At 40.2% G+C, this 21,808-nt stretch overlaps 2 protein-coding genes across 8 annotated transcripts in view; both read right to left on the bottom strand.

Moving 5' to 3' along the window:
- Window positions 1-9,855, bottom strand: part of gab1 (GRB2-associated binding protein 1) — a 47,113-nt gene extending 37,258 nt beyond the window's left edge. For 4 of the 5 annotated variants that reach the window (XM_068588729.1, XM_068588731.1, XM_068588732.1 and 1 more), the window contains exons 1-2: window positions 9,396-9,855; window positions 9,110-9,264 (exon numbers count right to left, since the gene is read on the bottom strand). In XM_068588729.1, the coding sequence (XP_068444830.1) occupies window positions 9,110-9,181 (72 nt within the window). In that variant the 5' untranslated portion in view covers window positions 9,182-9,264; window positions 9,396-9,855. The remainder of the gene's footprint in view (window positions 1-9,109; window positions 9,265-9,395) is intronic. The other variant, XM_068588730.1, reaches the window with a different exon arrangement.
- A 2,433-nt stretch (window positions 9,856-12,288) lies between these two features.
- usp38 (ubiquitin specific peptidase 38) lies at window positions 12,289-21,759 on the bottom strand. Of its 3 annotated transcripts, none has more exons than XM_068588959.1 (11): window positions 21,600-21,759; window positions 18,924-19,614; window positions 17,539-17,674; window positions 17,311-17,440; window positions 16,997-17,098; window positions 16,476-16,634; window positions 16,142-16,335; window positions 15,927-16,020; window positions 15,713-15,819; window positions 14,097-15,438; window positions 12,289-13,460 (listed from the first exon to the last, which is right to left on the bottom strand). In XM_068588959.1, the coding sequence occupies exons 2-11, from the start codon at window positions 19,603-19,605 to the stop codon at window positions 13,290-13,292; spliced, it is 3,117 nt and encodes a 1,038-aa protein (XP_068445060.1). In that variant the 5' UTR covers window positions 19,606-19,614; window positions 21,600-21,759; the 3' UTR covers window positions 12,289-13,289. The 3 variants fall into 3 exon arrangements, with proteins under 3 accessions (XP_068445060.1, XP_068445059.1, XP_068445058.1); XM_068588958.1 differs by having other exon boundaries at window positions 21,469-21,611; XM_068588957.1 differs by lacking the exon at window positions 21,600-21,759 and adding an exon at window positions 21,121-21,459.
- Window positions 21,760-21,808: the final 49 nt, after the last annotated feature.

The following is a 21,808-nucleotide window of genomic DNA, read 5'->3' as shown; positions in this document are numbered from 1 at the left end:
TTTCTTTTCTTTTTTTTTAAAGACATTGGTCACAAGACATTTGTCAGCAGTTTCTTCTCTTTTGTCAGATTACCTTCAGATCACAAACATCACATTCGTTCATAATTTTCCACTCCACGATTTGTAGCCCTGCGGCAAGTTTACACTGATGACATTAAGTCAAATGTAACTTGTGATGTCAAGTGTCACTGCTGCTTAATTCAATAAAGCTTTACAGATGCATGTCATTTTAGAGCTGAAGCCAGTACCCAATTAATCAAGTAGGCGATCAACAGGAACAATTTGGATAATCAACTGATTGCTTTAAGTCAATTTCAAACAAAAATGTAAAATAATCTACTGGCTAAAACTTCAGGTACAATTATTACATTTCCTGTTTTTCTTACTTGTGATAGTAAACTTAATACACACAAAATTTCAATCAAAACAAATATTGAACAACATATTTTTACAATCTTCCAACAGAGATCAAACAAAAATAAAATCAGCAGTGCAAATAATCAGAGTTGTGTGTATCTCCCTTGTCAGAAGTCCAGTTTACTTTGTAGCCCGGTTTCATAAGGAAACCCACAACACTTGCAAATAATTGCGAAGCCAAACTTCTTCTCCAAGTCTTTGTATGTATACGATTATACAACTGCATCTGATGTCTCTTTAATAGTAGGAAGAGGCGGCACAAAAGCGCAAGCAGGTCAACCTCCAAACAAGGCAATTACAGCTAATTTCATCAAACAGGAGTGTTAAGTCATTTTTGACAATGCATGTACCCTTAGGACTCAGCTGAAGAGGTGATAGTGGCCTCTGTGTGCAATGAGTTTAGAGGGCCTCCTGTTGGTGAGAAGCAGGCTTTCAGAGTGAGACAACTGGTCAATGAACTCAGTTCTCACTGTTTGCTGAAGAATCATCACATGTACCTCTCAGCTCCTGCTCAACAGGTGCAGACGTCTATGGTGATTGCAGCTCCAGCGACAATAAAGGTTAGTGTTAAAATGTTACATTTAAAAGAGTGTATGCGTCACAAATATGCTTTCAAAGTATACAATTCTTTGGTGAGTCACTGATCACAAGTGACTCATCTTTTTGTGTCTGAAGGTATGTAAAACCTAGAGAAAGAACTTTATATGTAGCCTGTATGTCAGCAACATCGGGTTCAAGATCACTCTCCCTTTTGTTCTCCTTTATCAAGGGAACAAATCAGCTGTTGCAGCAAAAGGGGGAGGGAAAGGTGATAAGGTGAGGTGAAGAAGAAATAAATATTTTGAGAGAGAAACAAAGGGGATACAAGCAGAGAAAAGAACAATTTAAAAAGAAGAAAGGATAAATAGAGAGCAGGAGGGAGTACAGGACCCCTCCTACTCTCTCTTCACCCGCCATCTGGTAGCCATCAGAGCCTCACACAGGAAGGGGCTGCCATGCCTTGTTGGGGCGCCAGGGAGCGGCTCCTCTTCCCTCCCATTGCTGCAGAATCAACAATCAGCCAGTGCAGTACATTGCATTGCATTGCATTGCAGTGCTGTCAAACCCATCCTCACCAAAGTTGAACGACCAGCAGCCCCGGACCAGGAGCTCACAGCCCAGCAAGACCAGCAAAGAGGAGCACAGAGCAACCTCACATTCCTGCTGTCTGCGACTGCCAAGAAGCACTGGGAACGGAAAGAAAGAGGGAGAGAACAGAGAGCTGTTCTCACTGGAGGCTGCCTAATGGTGTTGCTTTGAGAAGCACTCCAGTCATTCTCATCCCGTTTGCTTTCTCTTCTCCCACCACAACACTGACGACGAAGTTGTTGCTTGCTGTTGTGCTATATCACAGCCTGCATGTCACTTACATACACATCATACAACAGTAGCACTGAAGAGGTTTCCCCCGCTTTCCAAGAATTCAAGGAATGCACATCATCATACATTTGGCCAACTTCTGTCTGTTTTTTTAGATTTACGCACGCGCACGCACGCACACACACCATCGTTGGCCATCTGTGTTCTCCTACCAGCCCTGTTTTATGTCCAGAACAGACTACAACTCAACTCTGGAAATAGAAAGCATGAGCCTTATGACATATACTATTTTTACTGCCTGGTGTCATTAGCTGTAACAGTTGAAACATGAGACAATTGTAAAGCAACTTTGTGGGACATTTGATTTAAGAAAATACGCTCTTTAAATGTGATCTGTCATGTCATTGGAAACAAAAAACACACGATGATGTGTGCAATTAGCCTTGCGAAATAGTTGAGAGGTTTTTGTCATCTGCATTTAATAATAGCTGCACTTGAAACTGGTCGACTTGGCACAGTGACAAATGGCACAAAAGGATCGTTTTACAACTCAGCAGAATCATATTCCAAAAGAAACAACTCGGGTCCCAAGATTTAAACAGGAAAACCAAGTCTGCATGAGAACCAGTTCTCTAAAAGTCTCACCGCAAGCTGCTGGTGTACTTGGCACATGGAATATTAAACAGCTGCATCAGGCAAAAAAAAAAGACACATCTGTTTACAAAATGCTAGAATTGTGCAAAATCTGCACATCAAGAGGTAAACAGTCTTTTTATTTTTTTATTTTACTGAATTATTTACTGACTTGGATGTACCTGCATGCATGCAATCAACTTGTTTAACATCCATACCCCAATGGTAAATGGACTGTACTTTAACAAAGAGCTTTAACACTGCATGTCATCATTGAAATACTGTAAACTCATGGCAGTACCGTGCAAGGACGATCCAATTATTCACAGCAATTTGGGGTGAAGCTTCTTGTCCAAGGACACATCCTCAAACCGCCAATCTTCTGATTGAAGGATGACCCTGCTTTACCATTGAGCCACAGTCAACCCCCATGGTTAATTTCGTATTTGCTCTTGAGTCACATGCTCTTGAGTCCCACGGAAGGCCAGAGTGTTTGATGTTTATCAGGGGGAACGAGAGGCACGGATGTAAATATAAAAAATGAGAAAATACACCACTCTTCAGAAGGTATTTAAAATGAAGCTTGTTGATGAACATTTGATTGACATGTTACAGATTTCTGTAATGCAACCATTGAAATTGGCAAAAAACTAACTTGTTTTTACTATTAGACTGTCTCTCACCTTTTATATCCTTATCGCCAAACTCCTTATCATTACACTTGGTCTAAAGTATCTGAGGTAAGTATATTCTCACTACACATGCTTCTTTTATAAATACCAGTCTTTGTGGGAATTGGCACATGCATAGTATTTGTGCATCTGCATTGTGTATACATAGATGTGTGGGACTCCAAAACAATGCTGTAAGGACCACAGAGAGACAATGAGCGATTCAAAATAGAAAAATATGGTTGATCGTGTGATACATGTTTTCAAGACTCTCAGAACTACCGTCACAGAAAGATGGAGAACACGCATATAATACTGAAAACTTCAAAAAATAAATATTGATCTGATGTTCCCGACACATTTTATTAAACATAATCTCACTAATGTAAAGCTGCAAAACACTGGTGACATACTTACCATGTGTCACAAAAATATACTTCACTGCCAACTTTTAGAGGGCTTTGCTCTGACTGGCTGTTTTGTTTTTTGTGGTTGTATTTTTCCTTTGTGATGCAACAACAGGATTTCAGGCTTACTACCCTCTATAAATATCCAGAAGAAAACTGAGACAGTCATTTTCACTTCTGTTGTGTTTTGAAACCAAAGGCTTAAACATCAGTTTTAATCATAAAAGCTTTCAACTGAAAAGAAACCTACCCAGTGTGTTCCGTCCAACCTCAGCCGCTAAATTGAGACTCAAACAGTTTTTGTCACCATGTTTGTGAGTCCATAGAAGAGAACTTTGAAAGCATTCTGGTTTGCAATGTGGCTGCGATGCAACTGATACGCCTATGTATAACACAATGACGATGGTTTGTGTCTGGGACAAAAGTGGGCCGGTAAGGATAACTACTGTAGTAGCACGGATATGAATATTTAATGGTTATTTGTTTGTAATGGACAATAAATAATTAATGGCACATGCAATCCATTTTCTAACTGTGGCCTGATCACACAACAGTAGTGTGCCAGCTCCAAATGGAGAGCTGAAGACAGGACACAGTCCAGAAATTTTTTCAATGCTAACTTAAGAGGCTAATGCTGCACAAGTGCCTCTCTGTTGCACCCTGTTCGACTTGCTTGTTTGTTTGTTTCTTCAAGCATGTGGGGAGGGGGTTTCACAGAAAGTGGGTGTGAGAGTGTTTGTTCTCTGTTCCACTTGCTAAGCAGATTTATTGAATCCTCAACTTAATAAAAGAGCTATAGCTCCTTGTTTCGTTTCACATTTGTTGCGTAAATATTTAGATTTGCAAATGACAATCGCTTTCAGTCTGACAGACATATGTACTGGCTTATGGCCGCAGTATTGTGTGCTGTAAATGTATCTTCTCCTCAGCTGAGAGGACTCAAGACAAATATGGGGTCCGACCTCAATCTCCCTTTACAGCCATTAGATGAGGACCTCCAGGGTTCAATATTTTCCTTCTTCCGGTCTACGCAGCAGCCTTGGACTCCAACGCTGGGGCCCCATTAAGGGCTGGACGAAGAGTCCAACATAATCCTTATCTGTTTCTAGTGGGTACATGCCAATGGACTCCAGGGATTATAATGGTCCATCCATACAGCTATATGCAATGGGAGGAGGAAACAGAGGAACTCACTGTGTTTCATGCACATACGGCATACCTTCTATTTATGAAATATTGTGTCGTTTCAGAGATGAAGGGATTTCAATCTGTCTCTCAGAATGGAAAAGGGGGGAGGACTATGAAACACAGATCATCTTGATTGATCAGGTTAAATAGACCAAAATTGGGAGGTTTTGAATATTGCCTCCTTGATTGTGACAAGATCCTGATGGTTGGGGCTGCTCAGACACAGGCAGGTATGCTGAACTGCAGTCACATTTGGGCTCCACCAATCAGCAGCAGAGCCTCGGGGGCAAACTTTGCCCCGAGCGGTAATAAGTAGGGCCTGCGGCTTTTAGTCTACTGCTGCTCAATCTGGAAATGTGACTCATTAAAGAGAGCTGAAGGTTGGTGGCATGTTCACATGTGATTGAAATGTGTTCTATGCTCTTATATCTCTAAAGGGTTTTTATTTCATTACATGAGCTTGATTATCTGTTTAAATACGATAAAACAACTGATGGACAACTACATGGAGACCTGAGCTCAAACTGATTGAAAATGTAAGCAAGCTGAAAATAGTTCACCGACTGTGAACTCTGATTTCAAGTAAAGTGCACAAACCCTAGATTATTCTGTTTAGCAATCTAATTCTGCATGTTTTGTTTTTTTATCAGTATCTCTGTGATAAACTGGTGGGGAAAAAAAGTGCATACAACTTTGACTGCGTAATTAGTTGCGTGTAGGAACTGTAATGTCACCACTGCATTATGTCAATCCTGAATAAGGTATGGGAGACCAATCAAGCAAAGCAAACATCTAAAATGGAGATCAAGAAGCTTGTGTATCATATGGTTTTAACTGAAAGCCGAGGTGGAGAAAAGGATAGCAGTAATGTGGCATGTTGCTCGTCTTCCAAACAGCAACATGTGACAGCGAAAATATTTTACATTTAACTTGCGTCTGACATCACCACCTTCTCCCGGAGAGAGAGACACACACCAGAAGACTTGTATTAGATTTCTCATTCGGCTCATTGGGTTCTGTTCTGATTAGAGATGCGCAGGTAGTAATATCAGTCTCAAATAGCTGAATCGGGTATCTGTGACAAAAGGCGGATCTGGTATCTGATACCATTATTTAAAAGAAAATAACCATTCAGTACGTTTATTTCTATGAGTGTGTTAGTTATATTTTGTTCAACAGAATTAGGAAAGCCATGTTTAGATCAAGCCTGATGCTGCCTTACACAAAAAATAATGATTCCAGTCACTTCCACACAGTGAAGCATAAAGCGTATTAATTAAACACAGGTATTGGCCGATACCCAAAGTCCTGGTATTGGTATCAGGACTGAAAAAGTCGGATCAGTGCATCCCTTGATCTGGTCAAAAATATATCCGATTCCAAGTGAATACAGTTAACTAATATGAATCAATTAAAAATGCAATTTACAGTAGATCAGAATCAGTTTTAATGGCCATGTACATTCTCACATACATGGAATTTGATGCCGGATTCTGCGCTTCGTACCTCTTTTCAAGCTAGATATAAAAGATAAATATAAAGAGAGACCAGAAAAAACAAGACATTAAGAAGCAGTAAACAGTCCAGAAGTGCAGGTGTAAGATTTTAAGAACTAAAACAATTCCTGGATTCAGCCTTACAGGTATGCCACTAATACCTTCCAGCCTGAAACCACAATGCTTCATTATGAGCTGCATGACTTCTGTTTTAGAAAAGAATCAAATTCTCCATTAATTTTGGGCATCAACTCAAACAGCTGGTGGCAAGTTGCTGCGTTTGAACAATTCGTCATACGCCAAAAAAAGAATAGTCAGCACTTCCATAGATTACAGAGCCTCATGTGACAAACTGGTATGACCTTTCACAGAATGAGAAAACTAGGCCCAACACCCACGTTTTTTGTTCATCACAATTCATAGCTTTGATTTAATTCTAGGTTGCTCGAGGGATATCTAAAATTGGCATTTTTTTAATTTTAATATTCATTTGTGAATCCACTTTTGCTTTACAGGGTACTAAAGGTAGCCAATAATGTTCATCATACGTGTGATGCTATACTATCAATAGTAAAATCCGAAAATGATACAACTATGATCCCCTTAAATTGTTTTATTAAACAATTGTGACCAATAAATGTACTGGGAAGGACATATCCGCGATGAGCTAACGTGGGCCGATATACCGGCATGAACTGGGCTCTGCCGTTGGTGAAGAAAGTTGGATTTTTACTATTCAATTGCTGAAGTTTAAGTGAAAATCTACAGAAAGCAACATTAAGTTAGATGCTTGAATATGAACATCAAAACATGTTTAGGTGAGATAAGCTTGAAACAGATTTTGGAGTGTCTGATCCTGATAGCACAGGTGTTTACCATAAACACGGCATTAAAAATGCCGTTTGTAATGTGATGGTTGTGGGGCCTGAACTGCTTTTTATGTTCTCATGCAGATTGATGAATTGGTCTTGTGCACCCAACTCTTTTTTAATATGTGTGTCACTACCTGTTATGATAAATGACAATAGTAATCTCGTCACAAAAGGTAATGGGCAGGTGTTAGTATCTAAACCCTCCAAAAGTAGAAAGTGATTTCTCATGTTTCTTGTTTGCCAGAAGTTCTTATCACCACATAGTGAACATCAGTGTCACCTCGGACACCAAAAAATGGTTTATTTTTTCTCGACCATCCATAAAAAAACAAACTAAAACTAGAAAGATGCTCACAATTTGGAAGTGAACTAGGATTTTGACTTCCTCTGCATCTAAATCAGATTTTAATCTGTTATGAATGCAAGAAACCCCTGTGAAAATCCGGTCTTAAAGGCTAGATTTCAGCTTCACTACTTTCAGAAAAAACACTCCATTTGGACCTGTGGTTTCTGTATAAACATCCCTCCACTCAAGTTGCGGGCCTTGGAATTTAGATATCAATTTATAGAGAGATCCATTGAGCGACAAGGAAAGCACGTCGATCGGACGGCTGACACATGGAACTGAATTTTGCATCAACGCTCCTGACGGCTATAACGTCTCTTCCCAAGTGCACAACAAATAAGCAGAAAGAATCGCAAGGAAAACAGCAACAAACAGGTTGAAAACTTAATGTCAGAGAAAGATAGATGTTTTTCCCCCAGCAATTATGTATTACTTACTATTACGACTCAATAAATCTCACTGCAGGCTGTAACACTGAACGTGCGTGAAAAGGTATGGGTGATCGGTCAGTAAACATGATATTACAGTAGCTCTGACAAACAACTTCATTATGCACATCTGACAACTTTACACAAACACTGTTTAAAATTTGCAAGAATTTGCAAGAATGAGCGACAGTTGATTTAAAAATCATTTAATACTTGGCGTGACCGTATAACACAGATTTACTGCCCGCAGGCATGGGGATGCTGGGTGGCCTCTCAACCACTTTCTGATTCACGATGACAATTTGTTGATTCGCAATGCAATTTTCAATGTACTATTAATGTAAAAAAAAAAAAGGTGCCAAAGTGCATGAAATGTATCAAAATAAATAAATATAACCCTTTTATAATCTTTGTGCCAGGGTAGGATCTGGTCTTGGATATATCTCATGTCATTGCATGACGGTAAGACATTCCAGCGATGTTTAATGTTATACAAACTTTTTCAATTGTGAACTAAAGCATTTACAACTAAAATGCAGTTAAATGCAGAAAAATATCAAGTGCATCTGTCATGTAGGCCTCGTTGTTGATCCTTAAGTCAGTGAAATTAAAAAACAAGTGATTTTAAGGATTAGTTGTGGACTTCAAATAAATATTGTTTGTTTAGTACCTGGCCTTCAGTCAATCCGCATAAGTCGCTGCCAGACAAAGCAAGTTGAGTATCCCTGATCTACCACCTTTGACAAGGGGAGTACTGGCTGCGACGTCACAAGCACTGCTTCTCAAAGTAATGACTGTATTGTGTTGTATTTGGTCAAAGAAAGTCAGATCATCAGAGGTAATGTTGTGAGATTGGAGCAGTGTGCAGGACCATGAACTAGTTAATAAAGATGGGGGGAGCCTCGGGTTTGACCTAATCAACAGCAACAGTTCCCCGTTGAAGTGCAAGTTGAGCAAAACAATAACGACAGTAAGTTGTATTTAATGGTAAAGTCGATCTAACTGTCAGGGAATTCACGGCAAAAACGGTGTTTTGGAGAAGTCACAAAACTGTTTCAGGTTTAGAAAACGTCAAAACGCATAACGTGTTGAAATGCACCGGAGACGAGGCCTGCCTACACACACACACACACACACACACACACACACACACACACACACACAAACACAAACGTCTGTCACTGCGGACGAAACCGTGCACACGAAAAGTGTCCCGGGGAAGAGCGGGCAAGTGTTAGTGCAGTGCCTTATTTTTAATACAATGTAACACATAGGAGATAAAGTGCACTTACGTAACGTCTCAACTTTTTTTCAGGAGGAGACTTTCTCAGCCACCCTGAACACACCACATCTCCCCCACTCATATCTGCTGCCTTCTCGCTCTCGCTGAAGTTGGAGCGAAGGCTGCCGCCTGGCTTCGTATGTTTCTGGGAGTGTCTTCTTGTACCTGGGGAGAAGAAGATAAAACAATATAATATTTATGATAATTAAAACGTTGACAAAAAAGCTCAAACAGTGAAGTTGATGTGTAAAAAGTTCAAGTGAAGTATTTTGGTGTTTATATGGAGCGATAAATACCGTCACTCCTTCGAAAGTCGACTCGCCGACAAGGCAGTTCTTTGAAATGCACAGACCAGATTTTCCACGAGTTGGGAGTCAAAAACACGGGTATATCCAGGGCTCGGATTTAATATAAATCTCCACGGCACCGCCTTTTGAACAAATATCACCGGTGACTTGTTTATTTTGTTCAAACTGGAACGCTGTGAGAGCAGGAAAAAAAGGCACAGGCAACTGGAAGTCGCTAAGTTTCTGTTGTTATATGTAACGTCTCATGCTAATTCCCGTCAAAGTGGAGCGATTCCCAGTTGGCGAGACCAGGCGTAAATGTCCCACAGTGTGCCGGTGCATAGTTGTTGTTTCCGCGCAAATTAAAGCAATCTTCACCGTAAACACTGTGGTTCCGCCGAGCTTCCTCACCAGTTTACTCCCATGGTTCCTTAATTGTGATTGACAGTGTGGCTCCGTCGTTCCCTGAACTCACCCTCCTCTAAAACATGGCGGCGTCAAGCTCGCGAGCCGAACGGCGGCAGAGCGGATGTTTAAAGATTCTTTCAGAATAAACGTTTGTCTCGTCCTGAAAGTCAGTTTAAACGACTCTATCGCGCAGATGTTAGGGGCTAAAACTGACATTGGACGTGTACATGTGGTGTTTTGTCTTTTTTTGTTGATATTTAGCAGTCACAGTTGTGTGTGATCGTCTGTTCAAACTTTCAGAGTCATGGCTAGTTATGCTATTTGGTAAAAACAGCAGTTTAATAACGGCCAGAGTAATGTTCATCCGTGGATCATAATCTCCCCTTTTAAGGTAATAGTCCTGTTTTAGAATGTAAAACCACGCATAACACATTCCTTCAACATCAGCCCTCAACGTTGGGAGATTTATTTTCTACCGGATGTCCCATTTTTGTAGCTACGCTCGCTTAATTACTTTAGAGGACGAAATAGGGAGGCGGAGGCGTGCAGGGAAAACTATAAAGATTAAACCATGGGACATGTAGTTCAACTATCGTTTGTGTTCCGTCCCAAAACACAACACATTACTGTAGGGCGGTTTGATAGATATAACATGATGTAATAGAGCCACATGCACCTCTGGGTAATTTCAGAAAGTGGACTCAGACAATTGCAGGGAAGACAAAGGAAGGACCCACCTCAGTCTGAAACGAGACGTCCCAAGGAATCATTGCACGTATAAACTACATTATCCATAATGCGTGTTTATTCCTTAAAGAAAACTCGTTGTAAGATCATGTAATATTAGGAGAATATTAGGAGAGAAGACGTCTGGGGTGTCATATTATGGCATTTATCATTTGTCACCATGTGATTCTTTCTTTGAACTGAATTCTTCGATAGCCAAAGCAGTAGTTTTCTAAGTGACTGTCCAACACCACAATGGCAGATAAAGATAATTTTTACAAGTAGGAATATTGATTTGGTTTACCATATCTGGTCAATATACCGGACTCAGCATCCACAACTAGTCTTATTCACACTAGCAAATACGTGATCCTTGTAGACTCAGAAAGGTGTCTAAGGAATCGTATTGGAATGCCATTGTAATGGTAAACACTTCCCCCAAAGGACGATTCTTGTTAGTCTATGATTAATGACTTTGCCATTGTACATTACCTCTTTAAACAGCCACCACGTTATAGATGAAGAAATAGGGAGCAGTTGAAGGATGTAGACAAAATACCCAAATTCCAGTTCTTCATAATAGCCTCCCATACATTTAGCACTACTTCCTCATGTTACAACAAGTAGCTTATGTTCAACGTTATTGATGCATCACGCTTCCTTAATTCAGCATTTGTGTCTGCAAAGCTGTCCTTTATATTGAGTTTTGTTGCTGTGCTTTACAGGTGCATACATCTTAAGTTTGTGTGTGCAGTGCAGAAGTAAATTGTAATAACACCAGATGAACAGACGGGGCTCACTGTCAGTACATGACTATATGTAAAAAACGTATTAAAAAAAATGTTTTAACATGATAAAACCCTAATATGGCATTTAGCAGAAGATATAGCATACAATAAATGGTTTTGAACAAATGTTAAATCTAATGCTTTGGTTTATTTAAAGTTGAGAAACATTGATTTTATTTCCCCCAATTGCCAATGGAAGTTGTTTTTTTCCCCCCATATCAATTGCTAATTAGTAATAAACAGCAGCTTTGTAAATTCTTTGTGGTTGCTACATTACAACTGTCATTGGTCCTTTACCCGTGGGAATAGTAAGTAATTTCATGTTATTTCCAAGTTCCTTTTTCACACACTGCTTTGTCTTGACTCACTTCCATTTATGGCTAACCTATTTTGCAGTCAAAGCAAAAATATATGTGCTTGTTTTAATTATGTAACAATGTACACTTTTTTTAAATGAAAAAAGGTGCTTACACAATATAAAGCTGCATGCTTTGGAGTGGGATTTTTGAGGTTAGTATCAATAACATACTGAATTTAACATTTATCCACTTTCACTTTCAAGCATTTATTGTATAAAAAAAAAGACTATTATTTGTAAATCCATATCGTTACTTAAATCTAGAAGAAAACTGGCTATCGTTTACTGCAACAAAGTATTATACATTTTGTAAAATGGGTGATTATCCCGTAAAAAACAAAAGGCAAAATCTAATACTTGTGGTATATATATTCTCTGCTGTGTAAATGTCACAGACATTAAATTATGCTTGAGAATACCACATCATGTTTTCTTTCTTATTTCCTAAAAAATTAATACAAAGTTTCCAGAAAAAATCTGCTGCGTCACCTTGCCATCCATCAATTGTGTATAATTGTGTTTCATCTTCATATTTTCTTTTGAACATTTGTAGTGTAGTGTTAGCCAGATTAATCCCCAACATACCCCTCTGAATAACTTAAGTTAGTTAAGTAAGACAATACAATGTATACAGGGTTGTTTTACTGTTGGGACAGGTGAAGCCATTATGAATAATAACACAGTACAGTTGAGACATGTATTCTGACAAATTCCTCTTCAAAAATCTGCATTAAATATATCAAAAAGGCACATAAAAACAGCATGAACCCAAAAGTCTCCCTGAATGATCAACTCAGAGGAATACATTAAAATATGCTGTCAAACAGTTAACTGTTGTCAAATATGTTTAAACACAACCTGTCAGTCAGCATCAAATATTCATGTTGGAAAATGCCTTTATCGTGCAGATTACCCAAATGTAGTATTACATTTTCCACAGTTTTGTATTCCGCGATAATGATATTTTAAGTCATATTTACATTTATTGCATGGGATATGAAACCTGTAAAACACAGCAAAGCACACTTCAAAAAAGATCCAAATATCGTGAAAATCAGAGAACAGCTCGTGAAGAAAAGCTGCATGCAAATCAGAAAAATACAGAAAGTTTGTGAGCTTTATGTTCAGAACTATGACAAATCCAAAAAGTCTGTTTATCTTACAGTTGAATGCTTCCTTCTGTACTACACATACATGCATGTATGGTAATATTATAAACACTGCGGCAAGCCAGATAACATGGGCATGTTCTCGACTCAACCAGTATCACATATATCTATAAATGTATGCAATGGATTATTATTATTGTTGTCAATTTATTCAAGGAAGAAAATACATTTGCACCAATACGTTTTATGTTTAATCCATCTCAAGTTTTGAACTTCGGAAGTTCAATGAAAAATGACAATGTTAAGATCACCAACAAATTATCTCAATAAATAAAATACAATCAAATAATGAGCGAAACAGTGGTATTAAAATATTTTAGAAAGAACAAAAATCAACTGTAGTATCAGAATCACCACAAGGGGGGTTGTTAGATCATTTCAGTGCTCTTTTCATGAGGTTATATATGCACATCTATGGTATGATCAGTTCTCGACTCTGCAGCATAGTCTTCCTTCAGAACACCAGTCGACTGATGGTATTGAAGCCCCCTCCACCTCCACCTCCACCTCCACCAGATGGGCCGCAGCTCCCCGGTGGGTTATTGTCGTCTGAACCGTTGGGCCTGAAAGAGCAGGAGGATGACGGAGCCTGGAGAGCCTGGGTCCGAGCACTGAGCTCCTGTTCCTATTGACAGTATGGCGGAAAGAGAAATGAGTTAGATCACTTTTTGTGATGGCGACAAAAATATATGAAGTAGGCCAGTTTAATTTGACAGGTATTCAGAGTTGTCGCTTAACATTATTACAGCACCCCCTAGAGGTAATTTACTTTACTCGCTTATACAAGTGCTCTAGAAAGTGAACTCTATACAACACAGTTCAATGACTCGTGAAATTACACCTCATGTCTTGTAACAGGACAGTTCAGATTTGGCTTGAAGTTCAGTTGAAAAAAATAAAAATCCAATACGCTTAGTCTTCTGTAAAGGTATGGTCTGTTTTCACTCAGCTTCTTTCCACCTGAGAGAATCTTTTACAGCCCTCGACTTCCATAATAACGTCACGCTTAGAGGGGATAGCGGTAATGATGTTATGCGTCAAATGCATGTAAAGCAGTAAAAATAAGCACAGTGCTTTCACCCAAAATACCTAGTAAAACCTCTTAGCAGCAGATTAAATACTTGCTTTAATGCTAATTACACTTGGCTAGCATTTATTAGTATAATTTATAGCAACAAAAAAATAGCGATTTTAAACGGGTATCACAATGCTTGTTTGTGGGTGAAGTTGTTTTTTTTTGTTTTGGTTCACCCCCGCATACCTGTAAATACAGCTTGTTGTCCTTGATTATAGCATCCAGTAGTTCTTTCTGGAGGGGAGGCTCAACATTCAATCTCATTCCGTTTGCCAATAGTCCCCCGTTTATGTTCTGCCCTGGTAGCTCCTGCTTCCTGTACATGAGCACATACGCTGTGTCCTTGGGGAAGCGGTTTGTAATGTTCTGCACTGATTGAAAGGACGTGAATGTCACTCTGCTATCATTGAACAGCAGCCAATCCCTTGCCTCCTGGCCACTATTAGGGAGCGCGTTTCCTTGTTCAGGTGGAATTGGGAGAGCGGAGCAAGTGGAGAGGCTACTCTCAAGGTCGCCATCCCCCAAGTCCTCCTTGAGGACAAAGTGGTTAGCTGGATGCTGTGCTCCATCTGCTCCATTAATGTTATGCCCGTAAGAATAGTAGTGGCCACTCTCCGACGATATTCCAGAATGCATCACCACTGAGCTGAGGACGTAGGGCACCGACTGGACTGACATCTCGCCTTCTCTATTGATCTGCTCTGCTCCAACTATTCTCTCCTCCTCTTCCTCCTCGTCTTTTTGAGATGGTTTGAGCTTCTTTGCCAGATTCTCACTGCTCTCCGGAGAATCCACTTGCAGAGGAGAAGAGGTACAAGAGGAACATTGTGTCGGCATTAAAGTGGTATGTACAGGAAGTCTCATGAGTGGCGGGATGGTGACGTTGTCCACTATCTTCCTCCGGACATGGCATTTGGCATCATATGAGAATCGCAGCAGGGTGAGGATCAAGTATTCAGGTGCAGACACCACTTTCATGGTCCTCTCTGCCCGCTGGAGGGAGGTACACTTCTCGCAGAAATAGGCATTCTCTTCGTCCAGGATCTCTGGAGCCAGGAAATAGTTCACCAAGTCAGGCACAGACATAGGGGGCTCATTAGTCACTTGCACAAAATGGGCATTGCTAGCTGGTGCTTTGCCCGAGCCTGGCTCAGGAATTTCACTGCCGCCATTGACGGATCCCTGACAGAGAACCTTGGGTTCCTCAGAAGGCCCCTCTGGCTGAGGGCTGCCCTGGGAGGCAGCAGGACAGAAGGCCAAAGAGAGGTCTGTAAAAGGCTCCTCTTTCTCAGAGATGCAGTTGCACTGCATACAGCGAATACCTGTGATCAGCTTCCCACCAAAAGTCCTTTCTATCAAAGTCCTCCCGTCATCCTCAGGTTTGATTTCTGCTGGATCCAAAGGCGACACCGTGCCGTTCTCTGAAGAAGTTGGACCTGTTGGGTCTTTGCTGCTTGTGTCAACAGGGGGGGTAACTTTTGGCTTAACCGACTCCAGGACTTGAAGTGTTTTCTCCTCTTCATGTAACCTTGAGATCAGAAGACAAGGGGCACTCAACGTTTGAGAAAAAAAACAACTGCAATATTAAGTGCCACTTTAAATGCTTAATGCTTCTTATGAGCCAAAGCTTTTTTTAAATCAACATCTTTTCCATTTTCGGATTTAGTGACACAAAAATAATGGATTTACTTTTCCTTTATTGTCACCCTTTGCATCATGTCATTTGTTTGGCAAAGGGGAACAATAAAAAAAAGACACAATCCAAAGATGATTCACCTAATCTGCTTGGAATGCGACCATACCTGTCTAGAAGAAATCTGAGGTACTCTGAACAGTCCTGCTGAGAGCCGACATTGAACCAGGGAGGCCGAGATGCTTCCAAGAAGTTTTTGGGAGCATATGCTGCCCTCTGCAGGAAACAGACATTAACCACAGAGTTGCTGTGCCATCAACTGTTGTTGTCATTCGTAATCATACTCTGTTATATCTATGGTCAATTACACAGGTAACACTAACCTGAGTGTGTGCAAGGAAAGCAAAGAGCAGCTGGAGCTTTTTCATTAGTGGGTTGGAACCATTTAGATGCAATGATAAAACATGCCGCCTGAAACTGTGAAAAAAACAAAACAGGTTAACTACATTCAAGGCTGTCCATAATGAATGCATTATGTTTCAGTATACAAATATAAAAATGTAACAAGTGTCCGTGTGTTTTTGCATCCACAACTCACTCTGTGGCCATGAAGAGAGTCTGGATGATGCTGTTCAGGAAGCAGGTGTTCCCCAGGTTGACCAGGCCAGTCTTGCCAGTCTCAGACTTTCCAACTTGCCTCAGAGGACCCGAGGCGAATGAGTTGGATTGGGATGTCCAGGCACTTTGATTCAACACCAGCTTGATCTTCTCTTCTCCGGGTTTGGGGAGATCCTGAGAAGAGTGATTAGATAAAGTCTAAAAGTGTTTGATTATGTATGCAATGTAAATGCAATCACCTTCTAAGTTAACTGGTTAGCAACATTTGCCTGAATAAATATAGACACGAGAACATACATAGCATACTCTTTTACCTTGATAGCCTCTACTATGTGGTCATAGAGGTCAGGGAAGCCGGAGTACTGGTACATCATGCAGTGTATAAGCTCAGTGAACTGCAGCAAGAAAGCTTTGCTGGTGGGGAGACCGTCTGTCCTCAAAGACCGGACTAGATGCACCACATGTGGAACAACCTAGGACGGTGAAGGACAAAGATAAGAGAAAATCTGTCAGGACACCTCGTACTGGAATACTGCTAATATTAATCAGAGAAATATGCAGCACGGTCAGCCAGAGGATAGTTGCACATCTCATTTACTGACTTTTTTTAAAAAATATTCACATTTTTAGATACTAATGAAATTGTCGAACGCAAGGGCCATTGCTCAACATTTAAGTGCTTCACACATCATTAGCGCGAGTGCTGCCGAGCCCGGAGTTCGGGGGAAAAAAGTCTGTGCAGCTTTGAAGTCATTTAAGCCAGAAGAGAAGAAAATTTGAAAACCAATAAAGTGGCTGTATGAGAGAGGAAATGGGCTATGGGGAGATCCCATACCAGATGGAAGGCTTCAGGAGAGTGCTGGAAACTCAGCAGCATGTGGGAGAGCACCGCTAGCGCTCCCTGCCGCACGATGGGGTACCACAGACGACTGAATACCTATGGGTAAAAAGAGAAAATAAAACATCTTTATGTCATTATTACATTTATACATCCCTGGGTAAGATATCTTAATGACAAAATGCTGCAATCCAGTTTAATTATCACTGCAGTTTAACATCTGTGCAGCTTTAAAATTATTATTACTTTTTTTTTAAATACAATTTATGACTTGCATCTTCCATAAATTAAAATGAGTTCCAACTACAAACCAGTTCAATTTTAAGCAGAGTGACATCAATGAGGATAGTGAACTTCTGAACTGCAGCCAGTCCCTTCAGTAGAGCAATGACCCAGGTATCAACATGTTGGGCCAGAGGCCAAGAAAGCCAATCAATCATCCTGGAAAGAGAAAATTATATAGAGCTAAAAATGATGTGCACACATGGTGGTTATGTTAGAGCAACATTTATCTCGGATGATTCAATGTAAGAGGTAACCTGCAGAGTGCTTTAGTCATGTTTGCATCTTTGACATTGTGGTCCGTGGTGAGACTCTTGATGAGAACTGTGATCATCTGGACAGGTATGTGCTGCACCAGGCTGGCCAGAGCAATGGAAGGGTCAAAGGAGGGGTCTGCAAAAGATGAATCACAGTAGAAATGGTACATAACGACATCTCTTTTTTTGGGGGGATCAATGAATATTGTACGTTTGGATGAAATGGAATGCAACCACACAAACTAAGGCTTTATAATTAAGCACTCCCTGTTGTTTTATCCGTCTTCTGTGATGTGGAATGAAATCCTGTCTTTTCACATTGAGTAGTGGGTATCTGCTGATATTAAGTAAAATACCTATTTCTTTGTACATAATATAGCTGCACACAGAGAGCACTTACACTAAAGTAGGCCTGAATAAAATATCTACATTGCTCTGCAGCTGAATAGCTTTGCATTAACAAACTATCACAGCTTTCCTTTGATGATTTCCTGTAATATTTGTATAGCATTCCACAGTGTTTGTTTCTGGGAAGAGGAGTGTGGATCTGCGGAGTTGTTATTGGGACATGATTTTGACACCAGCTTTTTAGAAGTACAGCTCACCTGAAAAATGCAACTGAAAATGATGCGGTGACCTTTTAACCTAAAGCGGCTCTGCTCGCTCACCGACACATGCTGTCAGTGGGTCTATAAAATTGAAACTGTTGCCTGCTGTTTGTTATTTTGTGCTGCTCACTTGCATCTCTTCACAGTCGGCTCAGAAGGACATGCCTAAAAATCTACCATCAAAAACCTAACAGTAGCTTTAAGTATTATGAACTCAACTACATCTACACAGCTAATATTTTAACATCTGCCCTTGACAGAAATGCACACTGTGAGAATTTGCTCCAACACTTGCTCCAAGAAATGTTGTGTGTAAAGTGAGGCCACTACATCGAAAATGAAAATAATCTGTGTGCCAATAATACTGACTGGATGAACATCAGCCAACCTATACACATGAGAGAATTAAGCCACAGGATCAAAGTCAGCTTTTGGCACAGCCCTGAAAAAACAAAATTAAACAAGGTAACTGTTCCTAGGTGTTCAATCATGTGCTAACACCCTGGTCTTACTGCCAAGATTTATGGAAGAAGAGGTACAAGTCATGGTTGCACACTGCCAAATGCAAATACTATTTATTCCTTACTAGTAGACAGCCATTTATAAATCAAAGAATTAATCTAAATGTGTTCATGACGTAAGCTTCTTAAGAACATCTGTACTTGATTCCAGGGGTCCCTAAACGTACCCTTCAGAAAAGTAATGGTTGTTTTTGCTCAATGCATTATAAAAAAGTTTTAGAAGGACCAAAGAAAGGAATAACAGAAGGAGCCTTACCTGTGGAAGAGATAATAGCAAACACTTCCTGCAGGGAGGGAAGCAGCGTGGCTGGATCAGCCTTCCAGATGTTTTGCAGCAGTGTGCTAACCTTTGTCACCTGACCTACATACTCCCTCAGCTCCCGTTCTTGGCTAGCAAAGCAGTGGAAGTAACTGATGGTCCTCACCAGCTGCTGGCAGAACAAAACGCCTGACTTCTCTCTCGGGATGCACTGCACAAAGTCTGACAGCAAAGTGCTCAGGTGGGCACAAAGAGCCGGCTCAGGACGTTCACACACCATCCTTAAAACCTCCACCTGAATCACGCTGAAGATCTCAAGCACAGAGGGGCAGCTGATAAGCAGCCGCAGGCAGCAGTGAATGTAGTCTATTATGGCTGGGTCTTTGCGGTCCAGCTGGCCATAGCCTTGCTGGAGAAGACCGAGGACAAAGTCTTTGCTGAAGAAACGCTCAAATTCTGGGCGGTGGTAACGTGCGTAGGCTTCCAAAACCTGGAAGCCGATCTGCCTCTGAAAAGCATCTTCACCAAGCAAGACGAGGCGGGTGGTAAGAGTAAACAATGCCTGACACTGCTCCTCTGTCACCCCTTTCTCTGCTGCTTCCACTACCTTCTTCACAATAGCCCTCTTCACTGGAACAGAGTGATCGGAGCTCACAAGGCCCTCCAAAATCTTGTCCATGATGACGGTCTGCAGAAACCAAATGAGGAAATGATTAGCTGACACTTCAAAAAAAGTCACAGATCTTCTACACTGAACTGACCTAAACTGTAAAATAAATGATCAGGCCTCATGTAATATCACAGTTTGCGTTGTAGTTCTAATGACTTTAAATAGAGTCCTGGTCAATCCTCGATCGGTCTTTTTTCCCAGAGGATATTTTGACCTGTCACAGTAGAAAAAGGAAAGAAAAATAACTATGACTGAATTCTATTTAGCTGTTCCATTTCAGAGTCCTGGCGTTATGGCTGAAGGCTCACTGACATAGCTTACAGTGGTATTAGATTGGCATTATTATGTCTGTTGTAATAGGGTCCTTTCTACCAGTCTAGGGCTCACACATTGTGGACTCAATGAATGTGGACAGACAGCGAGCATTCAAAGGTCGACAATGTGTACTCAGCAATTTTGTGTTACAACTGAAATGTAGAGCCTGTAGCCTTTACTGGGACGTGACTATTGTTGCAGAAAAGGTGTGTTCTATCATGTGACAATATTTTAAAGAATCACAGATCAACATAATTGCAGGTTTTTGCATAGAGTTTTCAGATGGACAAGTGCAATATTAGAACGACGGCTTATTAAGGAAATAATTGTTAATGTTTTCAAAGGACTTTTACACACAAAATCAGTTTTACAGAACTACAAGTGGTAGAGTGTTTTTGTTTTATCTAGCCTAGCCATCACACACACTACAATAAATATAGCCTGTATACAATCTAGTATAACATATGACTGAAAAAGCATAACTACAAGCATATTGCTTGTTTATGCCTATCTTACATTTGTTATGAAGCTACCCTCAAAAGAATGTAATATTAAAAAAAAGATAAAGTTATTTAATTCACTTGTAACTCTCAAAATAGCTTTATAAACAATCATTTTGAAAACCCCAAAAATTGTCACACATTCTTAAATTACATCATTAGATAACTTAACCCCAACAATAGAAAAACATCTACTTGTAATACCTTTTTAGCTGTTTGTAGGGAAAGCTTACAAACACCTTCCAAATCATATTTACACTTGTGTATTGAATAAAACATCTGTCTGGCAGTGACCTTGTTTTAACATTATTTTATAATATACCAAATCCTTAAATTTCATAACACGAGATTTTTTTTAAAATAAACAATGGATTTGTGTCATATAGCAACAAGCATTTTTGGAACAAACGTTTCATAGGTTGGCCTCCATACAATAACAAATCTAAGGAAGTATGAGGGAGTAATACACATTACTCGGCCTGATAAGTTAATACAACCCTAGCTAGATGTATACAGTACTGCTATGGACTTCTCCATGTTAATTTATCATAATTTTCTTTTTGATTTTTGACAGTTAGGTAGGGTACAATATGAGGGTTTTTTGTCCTTTATTTATCTATGTTCTAAGTCCAAAATCCATTCGCCATCTGGCATAACACAGAACCCATTACATTATACTACACGAAGTAAACATTAAATCATTTCACACCTGATGGTTTTCCTTCTTTCTTGTCGTTTCGGTAGAACAGCGACCAGCCGCTATTTGTGCTCCTTGTGTGGCTACAGGCGGCTAGCTTGCTAACGCTAGCTGTAATGTTAACGGTTATATCTTCGTGCCCTTAAAGCATGACTTTAACAGTAACACGTAAACAGTCTGAGCCCGTTCTGCCACTTCATAGCAGCAGTTGTTACTAAAAATCCTTCGACGACAACAAAAACAACGAACAAAGCGGACAAACAGGCCTACATGTTAGCTAGGTAGTTTTCGGTCCCTCTGACTTAGCATAAATACGGTCACGTATTCAACTGATACAGAAGCCGTATGATCTGTGCTTACCCAAATAAAGCATGTCAACAATGTCCAAACCGAATGTCTTCAGTTGTCGTTAACGCTGGGTGTTAACCGTCGTTTGACAGATAAGAACATGTTATTTTGGTTCATTTGATCGTTCAGAACCAGCTGATTACCCTTTCAACGACGTCATTCCTATGGACAGAGAAGTCGGTAGGACCCTCGTGTGCAGCAATTTTCGTCTTAACACTGCCTGTTGGTGTATTTTGAGTGATCAAATAATGAGTGGTTCTCCGTAAACGATGTTTTTGAACATGTTGAATATCTATACTATTTTTTTTTTCAAATGATCTTCCCTTCTGAGCCGCTTCTGTCTAGTTGACAT

Source organism: Clinocottus analis, unplaced genomic scaffold (genome assembly GCF_023055335.1).
Source record: "Clinocottus analis isolate CAN_PGR_092001 unplaced genomic scaffold, fCliAna1.0.p SCAF_22, whole genome shotgun sequence".
Taxonomy (NCBI): domain Eukaryota; kingdom Metazoa; phylum Chordata; class Actinopteri; order Perciformes; family Cottidae; genus Clinocottus; species Clinocottus analis.
Note: the sequence above shows the minus strand (reverse complement) of the source record. Positions and strands in the feature narration are given on the sequence as shown.

Coding starts and splice junctions, on each gene's coding strand:
- usp38 (XM_068588959.1), bottom strand. CDS start 19,605: ATGGACAAGATTTTGGAGGGCCTTGTGAGCTCCGATCACTCTGTTCCA. Junction 16,021..16,141: donor ACTCTCTTCATGGCCACAGA/GTGAGTTGTGGA, acceptor TTTTTTTCACAG/TTTCAGGCGGCATGTTTTAT. Junction 13,461..14,096: donor ACAACAAGCTGTATTTACAG/GTATGCGGGGGT, acceptor TACTGTCAATAG/GAACAGGAGCTCAGTGCTCG.